The sequence below is a fragment of the Chlorocebus sabaeus genome, chromosome 2, assembly GCF_047675955.1.
Source record: "Chlorocebus sabaeus isolate Y175 chromosome 2, mChlSab1.0.hap1, whole genome shotgun sequence".
In the NCBI taxonomy this organism is placed as follows: Eukaryota; Metazoa; Chordata; class Mammalia; order Primates; family Cercopithecidae; genus Chlorocebus; species Chlorocebus sabaeus.
The window spans coordinates 48,982,051-48,997,016 of record NC_132905.1 but is presented as its reverse complement, the minus strand read 5'-3'; the positions used below and the strand labels follow the sequence as shown (position 1 = coordinate 48,997,016).

Here is a 14,966-nt window from a genome sequence, read left to right as displayed (position 1 = left end):
GGAAGGCACTCTTGCGCGAGGTAAAGCTTCGCAAGGTCGTGGTAAGGGAAATAATTCACTCTTCTTCCCTATTCCCTCGCAGCATGGTCCCCACAACCCCCGTCCCTTTCTCCATTTCCATTTCCGGACTCTTCTCCCGCTCGCAGGGCATACGCACGCGCAGAGATTACCAGCCCCGGCCGCCAGAGACCCGGAAGCATCGATCTGCTCTGCGCTCGGCTTGTAGACTTGTGGGCGCTCGATTGAGGAGCGTGGCAACGTTACTTCCGGTGCCTGGCTCCGTTTCCTGCTTTTGGTTCTTACGGGAGACGGCGTAGGCCTTAGGTGGGTTCGGGCACATTTTACCTGGCTGTTTCGGTTTTCCTGGCTCCTCGGCCCTTTTCTCCCCTGTTGCAGCTGAGAGCGGACGAAGCGCGAAGCTGGGGTGGGGACGCGTTTGGCCCGGATTTGGATCTCGGAGTACCGGGGTAGGCCGGGGGCGAGGAAGAGATGGGAGACTGACTCAGGGGCCGGGCATCGCGTGGCAGCTCCCTTGGACTTCGTTAGGGGGCCTCGGGCGAAGGTGCTTGTGTCTGGAGAGGCGGGAGGCTTGCGCTTAGGAAGTAAAGGATAATGTCCGTCTGCTTGTGCGAGGCGTTGACAGTTCACTGCGCTTTCAGGTGTCTTCCAGCGGTTTCCTTTTGGTAGTGGTGGATAATTCAGGGTGCCCCTGTAACAATCCAGCCCACGATCAAACCTCGCAGGAAACCCCGCAAGAGCCTCCCCTTTGTCCCCCTACCTTCAGTTTGACCTCTGCCTCAGTCACTTCCCTTTCGTCGTCTCCTTTGTGACCCTTGCCGCTTCTCCAGATTTCGATTTCGGGGGTCCCAAGGCTTGGAGAAGCGTTACGTTTTACCTGTTACCTGCACAAGTGCAGCCCCTGCTTGTAGGCTCTTCCCTTGTCAATCATCCAGTGCTGTTCACGTACAGTGGATGCTCTGTAAATATTTGTGAGATAAAGGAATATGTGGGGCACACAAGGAAATCAAGCAAGTTCACAATTTGCAAGTAAAAACCACGTAAAAAAATGAAATAGTGTGGTAGACGAGGAAGAGGAGTGTAGAGGAAAAAGCAAGGGCTGAATTTCCAGGCCTGATGCTTATTAGCTGTGTGACCTTAGGCACGTTCCTTAACTGGTAATAGCTGTTAATAGTAGCTACTCTAAGTGCTTACCGCTGATGCAAAACTGTGCTAGAACTCATTTAGTCTTCTGAGTTCGATTGGGTAGGTTCTGTTACCATTCTCATTTTACTGATGAGGACCTGACAGATTAAGGAACTTCCCTCAGGCAAACAGCTAATAAGAAGCATAAATAGGATTTGAATTCACATCTGGCTGGTACTAGAATCTGAGTTTAACGGTCATGCCACACTGCTGTCATTGAGCTCCCTTCTTTCAAGTCGGTTAGAGGTAACCTTGGAGTCCAGACAGCTTGGTGATGCTGTATACAAATTAAGTAATAGGTATGGAAGGACTTTGTAAGTGCACCCAAGTAGTTGGCAAACTCCATTAATGTCTAACCTTATGATTTTCACTGGATGTACATTTACTACTTGGTCATTTTTCTTCAAATCTGCATTTTAAAATTATGGAGGAGGTGGAAAGAAAATATCACTTGTCATAAGTGAAAAGTAAGTGTGAAAATAAATGTGTTGAATTAAATGATGTTACTAAAATCTGGCTAGGTATTGGTGCTCCAAGTTTTGAGCATGAGAAACTTTTCTCCTTTTGTATGAAAAGGAGGGCTAGTAGGTGCTGGAGATACACTAAAGGCTTCAGCCAAACTGACATTTTCTGACGATCGCGATTGAAAGAGAAGTGAAAGGTTAATAATTCTTGTGTTGTGTCCTTATGCCACAGTTCAGTATAATTTACTCCTTCCTTTTTATAACAGATTTTTTACTGTCTCCTTCTGAAGAATTTAACACAAACATGGATATCAGACCAAATCATACAATTTATATCAACAATATGAATGACAAAATTAAAAAGGAAGGTAAGTGCTTTTTAAAATACTTGTTCACTACTAAAATGTGTTTATTTACTACTGTCTTAAAAATTGTATTGCCTCAAAACCTCTCACCTCGTCGTCTTAGTGCCTGAAATAATGGTTTATCTCATTTCCTATAGGGATTTGAAGGCTTTTAAAAAACAAAAATAGGTGGGAATTGACAGTGTGTACAGTCTGTTTCTACTCATAGATATAATGGTTTCATCTGACTTTTAAAATTACATATAGCCAATGGGAATAGTATATGTTTTTATAAACATTAAATATATATAACTATAAATAAGTGAATGGTGGGGAGGCAACTCAATGCAGTATCATTTTATGAAGACTTTTGTCATTATCTTATTACCAATGACTTGTTTCTTTTCTAATTTGGACAGAACTGAAGAGATCCCTGTATGCCCTGTTTTCTCAATTCGGTCATGTGGTGGACATTGTGGCTTTAAAGACCATGAAGATGAGGGGGCAGGCCTTTGTCATATTTAAGGAACTGGGCTCATCCACCAATGCTTTGAGACAGTTACAAGGATTTCCATTTTATGGTAAACCAATGGTAAGCCAATTCCATTATTTCACTTAAATCAAGAAATTAATGATATTGATGGTACAGTGGATTTGTAAATATACTTGAAACTGTGGCTGTTGCTTTCTGCTTTTAATTACGTGTGTTTGGGTTTATGTGTTTTTATAGAAAAACAATAGCAGTAGAGTTTAATTTATGACGGTTAAGATGGCTGAAAACAAAATACATTGAGATGTAGAATATTTAAAAAAATAATGGCAGTCTAAGCAATAGTCTTATCTCAAAAAGTTAGAAATTAATAATAACCTGGAAGACTTGAAAAGAAACCTGTTTGTAAACTTGTAAAACATTACAAAAGTCAGAAGCTAAAGGGGAAATTCAGTCTGAAGTTTTAGAAAATGCTATAGTGAAATACTATATGTCAGAAGCTACACAACAGTGATCTAAAGAAAAATGACAGGTTTAAACTCATAGGTTTTAGGAATAACAATGGAAATGAAATGGTTATGCATGGAGAGTTTTAAACTCAGGAATGACGTAATGAGATTCACATCTAGCTGCTGGATGAAGGTCGCATTGTGGGAGGGACAGAAAGGAAGTGGGAAACTCAGGAGGCCCTTGATGTAAATCAGAGATGTAGAGGATCAGATAAGGGTGACCACAGAGTGTGAAGCAAGGGGTTCTGTATGTCTGAGGGAATATACTGTACCTTGGGTGTGGATTCCAAACTGCTTTTTTTCTGTGATTAGAATGTGATGTGAAGGAGTGTTGGACAAAAAACCAAAGGCCAGAGTTTAGAGGAGCTGGGTCTTCATTCTGATTGTGCTGTTAACTGGCTCTGTGCATGGGTCAGTTTTACCACCTCTGAAGTGTAAACAAATTGGTTCTTTGGTCTAATGCAGGCATCAGCAAAACCTGTAAAGAAGTACCTAATACTTTAGGCTTTGTAGGCCATATGTGGTTTCTGTTACCTATTCTTTTATGTGCTTTTTTTTTTTTTTTTTTTTTTTGAGACGGAGTCTTGCTCTGTAGCCCGGGCTGGACTGCAGTGGCCGGATCTCAGCTCACTGCAAGCTCTGCCTCCCAGGTTTACGCCATTCTCCTGCCTCAGCCTCCAGAGTAGCTGGGACTACAGGCGCCCGCCACCTCGCCCAGCTAGTTTTTTGTATTTTTAGTAGAGACGGGGTTTCACCGTGTTAGCCAGGATGGTCTCCATCTCCTGACCTCGTGATCCGCCCGTCTCGGCCTCCCAAAGTGCTGGGATTACAGGCTTGAGCCACCGCGCCCGGCCGTGCTTATGTTTTTTAACAACCCTTTAACATTATCAAAAAAAGTTCATGTAGGCCATGCAGGCCATGGGCAGGGTTTGTTTCAGACTGTGGTACAGACCACTGATCTAATCCCTTCATTTTACAGATGAAGAACCAGGCACAGAAAGTTTAATTGTTCATCTAGGGTATACTAATATAACCAGCGGCAGCATCAGGAGTTGACAACTAATCTAACAGCTAGTATTGTGATTTTTTTTTTTTCCTGTATTACAGGTCAGGAAACTTTCCATAAAGGACCAGATAGTAAATATGTGACGCTTTGCAAGCCAGATAATCTGTGTTGCAACTACTACTCAACTCTGCTTTTATAGCAGGAAGAGCAGTCACAGATAAGAACAGGCAGTGTTCGCTACAGACAGTAGTTTGAGGACCCCTGTTTGGTTGGTTGGTTTGTTTATTTATTTATTTATTATTATTATTATTTTTTGAGACAGTCTTGCTCTGCCGCCCAGGCTGGAGTGCAGTGGCGCGATCTCAGCTCACTGCAAGCTCCCTGTCTCGGGTTCACGCCAATCTCCTACCTCAGCCTTCCAAGTAGCTGGGACTACAGGCGCCCACCACCATGCCTGGCTAATTTTTTGTATTTTTAGTAGAGATGGGGTTTCACCATGTTAGTCAGGATTGAGGACTGCTGTTTTATACCACGGTGTTTAATTCAGGACTGAGCACCTTTTTTTCTGTTACTAGAGCAAGTTCTTCTCATCCTCTATCCAGCTCATCTTTTCCCATCACTTCCCAGCTGACTAGACACCATTTTTGTGGAAAGGCCTATCCCAGGAAACTGTGGGATAGTATCTGTGTAATCTAATTTTTAGTAAGTTGGTGTTGCCTGAAACCAGCCAGTCTCGCGTAGTAGTATGAAGAAACACCATAATTGAGATCTCAGTTGGCAGCGGCACGGGGTCTGGGTTTTAGCTTACATCTAAAATTACCTTAACTTGAAAGTACAGTTTCTTCCCATAGAGGATTTAGAGCTATTTTGCTAAGTGGAGATGACAAGTTTGCATGTGTCTGTTACTCAGATACAGGAAAGGAAATGGTTTGCTGTGTTGGGCACCAGCTTCACCTTGCCAACTAATTATTTTTTAAAATTAGTGGGAAAAGTGTATTAGATTGATTATTGTATTGAAGCATTTTGGGAGGTCCATTCTTTTCCTACAGAAAGGTAACAGATACTGCCAAATCTCTAGCGTCTTAGAAGAGGGGAAATAGAGTTTTTTGGGCTGTCTTGTTTATGTCTTATTGTGGTTTTAGTTGCTCTTCTGTTTTAACTCCAACATACCAGATCAGAAATGAACAAAATTTGCTGTAACTTGGAACTCAGAACAGAATTACTATCTCTGATTCAAGGGCATTTAGTTAATGCCAAAAGTACCTTAGTAAAGTAGAACCGTCTTCCTAAGGGCTTCGTTGTGAAAACTTTGGCATAAGTAAATCTTGCCCTTCTCTAAGTTGTGGTTAGACTTTTATCTCTAACAGGTATTTAGTCTAGACTAGGGTTTCTCAACCCTGTCACTTTGGACGTTTTGAAATGAATGATTCTTTGTTGCAGGGGCTGTCTTGTTCATTACAGGGTGTTTAACAGCATCCCTGGCCTCTACCCACAGGGTGCCAGTAGCATAACAACGAGTAATGTCTCCAGCTAATGCCAGTTGTGCCCTGGCAGACAAAATCACCTCTGGTTGAGAACCACTGGTTTAAATGAACCAGCTAAGAGCTATTGCTGAGATCAGATATTTTCACAGGTGACTCGGTCATAAGGACAGACAAATCAGGTCACCCAAGATCTATTCAGGTCAGGCACAAGGTTGCAGATCCAAGGGAGTTGTGAGGGAACCCTTAGGATGAAGTCAGAAGTTAGTCTAACCCTTCAACCTGTCTCCTTTTGGTTAGATGATGATGGCAAGACTAGCAGAGTTGCCTGCAGGGATAAGCACACTTAGAGCCACTGTGGTACAGCAGCCCAGACCAGCCAGAAAGCGCCTGGGATTCTCAGATGTGGGTTCAGGCTTCCTCCTTCCCCTCTTGTTTCCCCAGTGTAGTCATCTCTAGCTGAAGTAAAAGAAGAGGAAGAATTGATCTTGGTTTTGACAAATTCTCTGCTTTGTTAATCCACACTACTTTATTTTTTTTTATTTTTTATTTTTTTGAGACGGAGTCTTGCTCTGTCGCCCAGGCTGGAGTGCAGTGGCCAGATCTCGGCTCACTGCAAGCTCCGCCTCCCGGGTTCACGCCATTCTCCTGCCTCAGCCTCCCAAGTAGCTGGGACTACAGGCACCCGCCACCTCGCCCGGCTAGTTTTTTTGTAATATTTAGTAGAGACGGGGTTTCACCGTGTTAGCCAGGATGGTCTCGATCTCCTGACCTCGTGATCCACCCGTCTCCGCCTCCCAAAGTGCTGGGATTACAGGCTTGAGCCACCGCGCCCGGCCAATCCACACTACTTTAAATTGTTTCTTGTTCTCTTCAGATCAAGATCAAATTCTTGTTATACAATAAAAGGCAATAAAATTTTGCATACCTATTTTATACAAAGTAATTTGTACGGATTACTACAGAGCAGTAATTTGTAGGATTATTGCATTTTGATCAGAGAGGCAGTAATTCTTTCAGCTCCAGGGAGGAAGAGTTTGCTTGAAATGGAGGTTGGAGATTACAGATAGTCATATCTAGATAACAGTTTAACCCATGGCAGAAATACTCAGACAGTTCATTGGCGCTGAGTGTAGTTATGTGATAATGCTTTAGGCCAGGGCTACTCAAAGTGTGGTCCCCAAGCCAATAACATTACCACCTTTGTGCTTGTTAAAAGTGCAGAATCCCAGGTTCGCCCAGACCTACTACATCAGAGCTTTTACCTGCTTTCCAGGCATTTGGAATGCAAACTATAATTGATGAAATGCTATCCTGGACAAGTTTTCGAACTTTTCCCTGTTGTAACAGGTGCCTCTTGGTGCCAGCATGGAAGGAATATGCAAGTGGTCCAGTCACCCTATCTGTGATTCCATTCTTTTGTTTTCTTTTAAAACATTTTAAAATTTGGTAAGTTGTTGCCGCTGTTAAAGTCACTTCATGTAAAGGTGATAGATTCAAAGGAAAGTCATTCCCAGTCTTCTGTCCTTTAACTGTTGGAAGTAACATTCCATATGACACATCCCACAACTGATTGACACGTCGTTGCTTCTGTTGAGAGTCACTGGTAAGGGGAAGGCAACTCTCCAATGCATTTTTTGTTGTTGTTTTTGTTCTTTGTGCATCTGTTTTTTTAAACATACGTGCTTATAGCAGCTTTATTCATAATCGCCAAAAACTGTAAACCAAATATCCTTCATTGGATGATGTAAAACAAATTGGTACATCAATACGATGAAATACTACTTGCTGTTAAATGCAGCGGCATAGATGAATCTCAAAGGCATTATGCCAAGTGAAGGAAGGCAGCCTCTGGGTTACGTGAGGTATGATCCTATCTGTGTGACGTTCTGGAAAGGGCAGCAGGGACAGAGAACAGATGAGTGTTTGGAAGAGGAGGGATGGGGTAACAAAGGGGAAGCATGAGGGGATTTTTAGGTGATAGAACTGCCCTGTGTCCTGTTTGTGGTGGTAGATACATTAATCTATACAAGTGTTACAACTCAGAGCAGTACATCCAAAAATTTACCATGCAAAAAAGTTATATTTAAGGCCCCAAATTTATGATGTTTAGAATTCTGAAAAATGAAAAAAAGATTCAAATAAACTTATTAAAAATGGTTTAAAAGAAATTTTCCATCTGATTTTCTGCCAGAAAAGTTGTTCTGTGGGGGCTCTGCCACACTAGCCCTAGTGTTCTGTGGGCCTATTCTATCTGTAAAACAGCATTAGTCTAGAACAGTGATTTTCTTTCTTTTTCCCAAGCTCCCTCAAATCGCATCCCCAGGTGCTCCCTCTGTGACTGTGGGGTGCGGGTAGGTTTGGAGAGAAAAGGGCATTTGGCCTCCACTGGGCTCTGGAGCCCAGTTCTGTGTCAAGCTGAGCAGTTTTGCTTTTGTTTGTTTTATATGTTGTTTGTTGAAAACCTCTGGATTAGAGTAGCTGGTCTTGAGCCGGATTCCCAGGCACCGAGGAGATTTGAACAGTTCTGGATTCCAAAGCCCGCTGGTGGAGCCCACTCATTTGTCCCTTTAACACTTCAATGCACTTTTCTGTGTTCTTCGATTAAATGGATAGAAGCCGTGGCACAGATATTTCAAAGTCCTATGTTTCTCACACGAAAATGTATGGGTTTTTTAATCTAATAAACACACTTGAATCTTGCTTTGTCTAAATTATGAATTATATCCCACAGTTTATTTCCATTTGGCACTCAGTATATTTTGACAGATTTCCTTAAGGATGTGTTTAAAATTAGCTTGTAGTGTATTTGCGTAATGAAATTTGAAATATTAATGACTAGTGTAAACATCCTTCAGCGTGAGAAGTAACCTGTTTTCAAATAATTAAAACAGCGAATACAGTATGCAAAAACAGATTCGGATATAATATCTAAAATGCGTGGAACTTTTGCTGACAAAGAAAAGAAGAAAGAAAAGAAAAAAGCCAAAGCTGTGGAACAGACTGCAACAACCACAAACAAAAAGCCTGGTCAGGTAAGATAGACCAAAAAAGTTCCTGTTTGTCTTGGTGTTAAAAACTTGATAGATGCTTGTCTTACAGGTGAGGAATGATCTTAGGCTTGTCTGTATATGTGCGTAAATGTGTGTTTAAAAGGTGGTTTTAAGAAGCTAGAATGGTTGACTTCTAAAATTGAGTATTAAGAAACAAAATATAAACCTTAACATATGCAGATTTATATTAAGCAATTTTAAATTTGCATGACATTTAATTCCATCATTCTCTAAAATATGTTAATACCTTTTGGTTTATTTCTCAAGTTTTGCTGCCTATAAATAATACTGTAGTTATTATCTTTAATCATGAGAACTTCACTCAAAGTGTCTTTGAACAATTCAGTAATACAAAATATAATTTGAAATACCAGATAAAAGTGAAATTAACTGCTGGGCGCCATGGTGGCTCGTGCCTATAATCCCAGCACTTTGGGAAGCTGAGGTGGGTGGATCACCTGAGGTCAGGAGTTCGAGACCAGCCTGGCCAACATGGTGAAACCCCGTCTGTACTAAAAATACAAAAAATTAGCCGACTGTGGTGGTGGATGCCTGTAATCCCAGCTACTCAGGAGGCTAAAGCAGGAGAATCGCTTGAACCCAGGAGGCAGAGGTGGCGGTGAGGCGAGATTACGCCGTTCCACTCCAGCTTGGGCGACAAGAGCAAGACTCCATCTCAAAAAAAAAAAAAGTGAAATTTACCAAAAAGTAATTACTTCTGGATTGAAAGTGATTAAAAGTCAGTTTTACTAAATGACTTATGTCCAGCTGTTTTTAAAAGTAAGACTAGACCTTGGTTTTCTGTTATATATTTCTTTATAATTTTAAAGCTAAGAGGTTAAATTTTATAATATACTATTTAAAGTTTAGGGCTAGCCTTAACAAAAATAACTGACAAATTAAGAACATGAATGTTTGAGTCAATGTTGAGATATAAATTCTTAAAGTAAAATTAGATGGAATAAGAAGGATGTCTGTTGGAATTAATGTTATTTTTAATGCAGTATTTATAAATATAAATACCTGCTGCCTTTTTGGAGGGATTGGATATTTAAACTCTCCCTATTTCTTTTGCTTAGGGAACTCCAAATGCAGCTAATACCCAAGGAAATACAACACCAAATCCTCAGGTAATTTTTTTCCCATGTCGTGCTTACCTTAAAATAAGATTGTAAAAATTACAACAGTAGTATACAACAATTTGCATGTCTCCAAAAACAAAATGATTTCATCTACAAGACATAGTGCGTTAAATTGTCTCCACTGTAATGTAAAAACTCACTCCTGAAGAACATTTTATTTCCTTTTTAGAGGGAGAAAACAACACTTGACTTTATTTCTTGTTTTCCGTAATGAATCAGTGACAGAATCAAAATGATAGACTTTAAACTCTGTGAGGGCTGGGAACAAACATTTTTGTTTTCCCTGCAGTACCTAAAGCTTTCCACAGTTGCATGGGTGAGGGTTAACTGGAAGGGTCAGGGGCTCTCTTCCATTCCAGTTGGTTGAAACGCTAGTGTTTTCTGGAGACTCACACACTCTTTGGGCATATAGTTTTATAGTTACCTTTGCACTTCCTGAACACAAAAATTTCAGCCTTTTTTTTTTTTTTTTTTTTTTAAACCTCCTTGTACAAATGTTTTGGAAACTCCGTATTAAATCTCCCCACGATGTACCTCAAAGAGAAAGCCTCAGTAATGTGCTGATGGTTTCATACTTTTGTTTTCAGATGCTGGAGTCTGGCAAGATCCTTAAATCCATAGAATTCTCTGTACCACTGAGGTTTTTCTCCTCTTGTTTTAAGTTACTTGGATTTTTCATCTCCTCAGCATTTATAGTCTAGTTCACAAATGCCAGCACTTAATCCTCTAAGCCTTGAGTTGTTCACTAATTGTTTTTTACACTTGCTCTTTTCTCTTTAATGAAAGCAGCCTGAAGACAGAGCTCTTTTCTTATATACAAGACCCTTTCTCTGGTGCCTCATAACCTCTGGATGGGATATCAAATGAGTAATATCTAATAAACTAAGTGTTTGGTACTGCTTGTTTGTATGTAACTAGATGCTGTGCATATCTCATTTACTTGCCAAAAATAAGTACATTAAAAGTCCCTAGGCAGTGGTTCTCAGTGGTAATCGTTCTAGTTCCGTTTTTGTGGGTTTTTTTTTCTTTTTTTGGGTTTAATATGCTGGGAAGTAGTAATAGTAAAGAGGAATCAAGTATCTGATACTGAGTTTGGTGACCAGCTATGGAGGGGTGACATTGCTGGCCATCTGTAATTTTGTTAAGATCTTTGATTATGTTATCCAGGTGACAAAATTCTCCAATCACGACTCACTTCCAGATATGTAAAATATAATTGTTTCATATACTGTTAAACACTTAAGAGATTTGTAATTTTCCAAACCTTTAATGTCTTGACTTGAATGTCTGCCTTGCTTAGTTACTGTAAGGTTTTGATTTATTTCTCCAGTGTCATTGTTTTTCAGCTTTATTGTTTGATATAGTAAGATTTCACGTGCCTAGCTTACGATGCTGTTTAAACTTACAAGCTAACTTTGCCTTTTTACTTTTTAATAGGTCCCTGATTACCCTCCAAACTATATTTTATTCCTTAATAACTTACCAGAAGAGACTAATGAGATGATGTTATCCATGCTGTTTAATCAGTAAGTTTTTTCATAAATAAGTCTGTTTTCTGAGAGCTTCCTCACAGGACAAGTAGCACTTCCATGGGTTGAATCCATTGATCACACAGCAGTAATTCCTTACAGGTTCATTGATTTGGTCTGGGATGAATCATCAATTGGAGCCAATTTGCCAATTTAGCAAATAAAGAGCTAAATTTCCTCTAATGTTTGAATTCTTAACTCTGATTGATATAATAACAAAGCTTTGATATAATATAAAATAGAATTAATTTATTCTTGCAGTTCCTCCATGGTGTTAATTATATTTTAGGCTCTTCCATCTACTCAGTATTCTTGGTTAGGGTATGGTTATTTTTCTTGGACTAGTAATAGGAAGTTGCTTAACAAATTTTAACACAAAGCCAAGATTTATGTACTTGCTGTATACATGAATTGTTTTCCTTCTTTATAGGTTCCCTGGCTTCAAGGAAGTGCGTCTGGTACCAGGGAGGCATGACATTGCTTTTGTTGAATTTGAAAATGATGGGCAGGCTGGAGCTGCCAGGGATGCTTTACAGGGATTTAAGATCACACCATCCCATGCTATGAAGATCACCTATGCCAAGAAATAACATTTGGGACAGTCGTCTTTAAAGGACTTGGTGTTATTTATAGTGTTTGTTTTGATAACATTTGGCTGGGTCATTTTAATAGTTAGAGATTAGGGGGAGTAAAAGTGAAATTTTTGTGAAGGACTTAAATTATCCAGTGTTTCTTTAGCCTTGGTGAACTATGAAATACGAAGACCTTAATTTTGTACAATAAACTTTGTATTCTGTGTATATAATGCTTTCTTTATTGACTCATTGCCCTATCATCAAATGACTGTTCTGGTCTAGAACACACTTAAGGTTTACAAAATTGTGTAATAGGATGCTTTTCTAGTGTTATTTTGATGGAGCTAATGATACAACATCATTGAACCATTTTAATAAAAGTTAAGTAGAATTAGATCACAGAAGTTAGTAGGTGACTGTTGTATTAATGGTAACAATGATTGTTCTGGGTATTAGAAGAAAATGAGATCCAGGCGGGATCTAAATTTGATCTTTGTATCCTTTTAAGAAATGAATATATTTTGCTGGTAGTAGGGATTCCACAGGTTTTCTTCATTCAGTATTAAATAAAGGCTGTGCTTACTGTTTACTGAGAAAACGGAAAGGGAATACTGTCTTCAAACTGCATTTAATGCTCTTTCCTTCGTGAGGCAGGACTGTTTTGAAGTTAATGCCCAACCTCTTTAGTGAAAGACCTCCAGGGTAAAAATGTTACTATCTATAGTCTTTTTTTTTCCCCTTAAGACAAATAGGCTGATTAATAAAGAGTTGCCAGTGCTAAGCTTGCTACTTCTTCGTAATTCTTAGACACCAATGTTCAAATATTTCCAAAGCCCATTTTCTTTAGCTTTTGATTTATATTTAAGCCTATCGATTCAGTCCTCTGCTGAATAAACCATGGGTATCTCCAGAAGTGGACAATTTGTTTTTACAAGTATAGTATATTTTGATAGTAACAACAACAAGAAAACTGTACTTTTTTTTTGGTGTTCGTGTTTTACTATTCCTTGAACAAAACTTTTATCACTTGGAATTTTTATTGTCTACTTATGGAAAGACCATTTTTAGACTTATGTAGACAGATTATCACATCACTCTTATGCATACATAAAGAGGGGAAAAAATTTTTCCTATAACTTTGCCACATTTAGTCTGACTCTCCTGAATAACTTTTTTAACCCAGTTGTCAAGCTCCTGTACTTTTGTAAAATATATTAATAGTGAATTACTAGAAAATGGGCCATGCTCTTGTATATTACAGTGATGTCAATTGCGGATAAATTTTCTAACTGCTTACTCTCGGATACTGTACTTTTCTAAGAACTGAATATAATTCACAGACTGATCCCGTGCCCAGGCCTGGCCATGCTTTGAGTGGCTGTATTGGAGCAGAAAGGTCAGGGTGGCTCACCTGGGGTGAGAATGAGGGGGGTGAATAGTAAGAGGGGTCGTGTAGGTCTTAAGGATTTGCTTATAATCCGAGTGAAATGGGGAACAATTTTAGAGAATTTTTTAATGTGGTTTAGAATTTACATACAATAAAGTTCACCTATGTTAGTGTTCCCTTTGATGAGTTTGGGCTATTGTATATAGTCATGTCATAATCGTAAGTACAGAGCATTCCATCGCCCCCAAAAGTTCCCTTGTACCCCTTTGCAGTCAGTCTATTTCCCCCTACTCCTGGCGCTAGTCAACTACTGATCTGCTTTCTGTCCCAACAGTTTTGCCCTGTCTGGAATGCTTTGGAAATGTATCTATTGTGGCCTATACCAGCAGTTCCACCAATGAATGGGCATTTGGGTTCTCCAATTTGAGGCTATTAAGAAAGTGGCTATGAACATTTACATACAAGTCTGGGCATATGTTCTGCTAGATTTCAAGCAGAAGAGTGATAAGTTAGTTTGATACAATTTCTGATTTATATAAAAGTTGCAGAAATAGTACACAGAACTCTCGTAAACACTTCAAATTAATCATCAATGTTTCTAAGCTTCTGGGCTATTTGAGGTTGTGATTATGTTGACCTGATTCCCCATTATTCAATGTGTGTCTTAAGTACAAGACCACCCTCCCACATAACCACAATATGACCATCAAAACCAGGAACTGTGGCTGGGCGCGATGGCTCATGCCTGTAATCACAGCAGTTTGGGAGGCTGAGGTGCGAGGGTCATGTAAGACCAGCTGGGGCAACAGTGAGACCTTGTCTCTACAAAAAGTAAAATAAGCTCGATGTGGTTGTGTGTTCCTAAAGTCCCAACTACTGGGGAGGCTGAGGCAGGAGGATTGCTTGAGTCCAGGAGGTTGAGGTTACAATTATGTGTGATCATGCCACTATACTCCAGTCTGGGCAACAGAGTGAAACCCTGTCTCAAACAAAACAGGAAATAATCCCATGTTATCATCCAATCCAAGTTTTGTTTGTATTCCAATAATGGCTCAATAATCCAATCCAGGATTGTGTTGCATGTAGTTGTCATGTTTCTTTAGCCTCCTGCTGATTCCTCAGCTTCTCATCTTTCATCATGTGAATTTTATATAGTCTGTCTACCTTTGGATATATCTACACAGTTATGTTAAAAACTATGAATGTATAAGAATGTCTCTGCAGTCTTAACAGTGTTGAGTTCATCCTGGCTTTCCCCCTTCCCCTGTGTGTAACTCACTTCTCCACCAGTCCCATTAACTTCAATATATTCTATTCACTTATTTTCCCAAATCTTTCCTGTGCAATCAAACTCTATGAAGTAATCCCTCAATAGGGAGCAAGGGAAAGGAAAAAGGAGTTAGCAATGCTTTAAAGAAGATTTGATCAAACTAAGATCTTTTGACCTTCCCTATCTCACCCATCTTTGGGAATGTGAGTTTTGAGGAATGATTAAAGGGAGTAGATGTTATTATTTAATATGGTGGTTCTTAACTTTGGCTGCATATTAGAATCATCTGGTAGCCATTTTCAAATACCTTTTCTCAATCTACACCCCAGATCAATTAGTCTCCAGGGATGAAGCCTAGTCATCAATATTTTTATAACCCAACCCCCCAGGGTGATTCCATTGTCACCCAAGGTTAAGAACTTACAAAGCAGGTTTCTACTTTCATGAAGTAGGGTATAATAGATCATTGGCTCAAATGGTGTTTTTCAAAAGCAGTATATTGATAAATAGAGG

General features: G+C 39.7%; 1 protein-coding gene across 2 annotated transcripts; it reads left to right on the top strand.

The window, feature by feature from the left end:
* Positions 1 to 217: 217 nt before the first annotated feature.
* Positions 218 to 12,021, top strand: SNRPB2 (small nuclear ribonucleoprotein polypeptide B2). Of its 2 annotated transcripts, none has more exons than XM_007960644.3 (7): positions 218 to 324; positions 1,934 to 2,035; positions 2,431 to 2,603; positions 8,392 to 8,532; positions 9,630 to 9,680; positions 11,130 to 11,218; positions 11,652 to 12,021. In XM_007960644.3, exons 2-7 carry the CDS (start codon positions 1,972 to 1,974, stop codon positions 11,809 to 11,811), a joined length of 678 nt encoding a protein of 225 aa, XP_007958835.1. In that variant the 5' UTR covers positions 218 to 324; positions 1,934 to 1,971; the 3' UTR covers positions 11,812 to 12,021. The 2 variants fall into 2 exon arrangements, with proteins under 2 accessions (XP_007958835.1, XP_007958839.1); XM_007960648.3 differs by having other exon boundaries at positions 269 to 467.
* Positions 12,022 to 14,966: the final 2,945 nt, after the last annotated feature.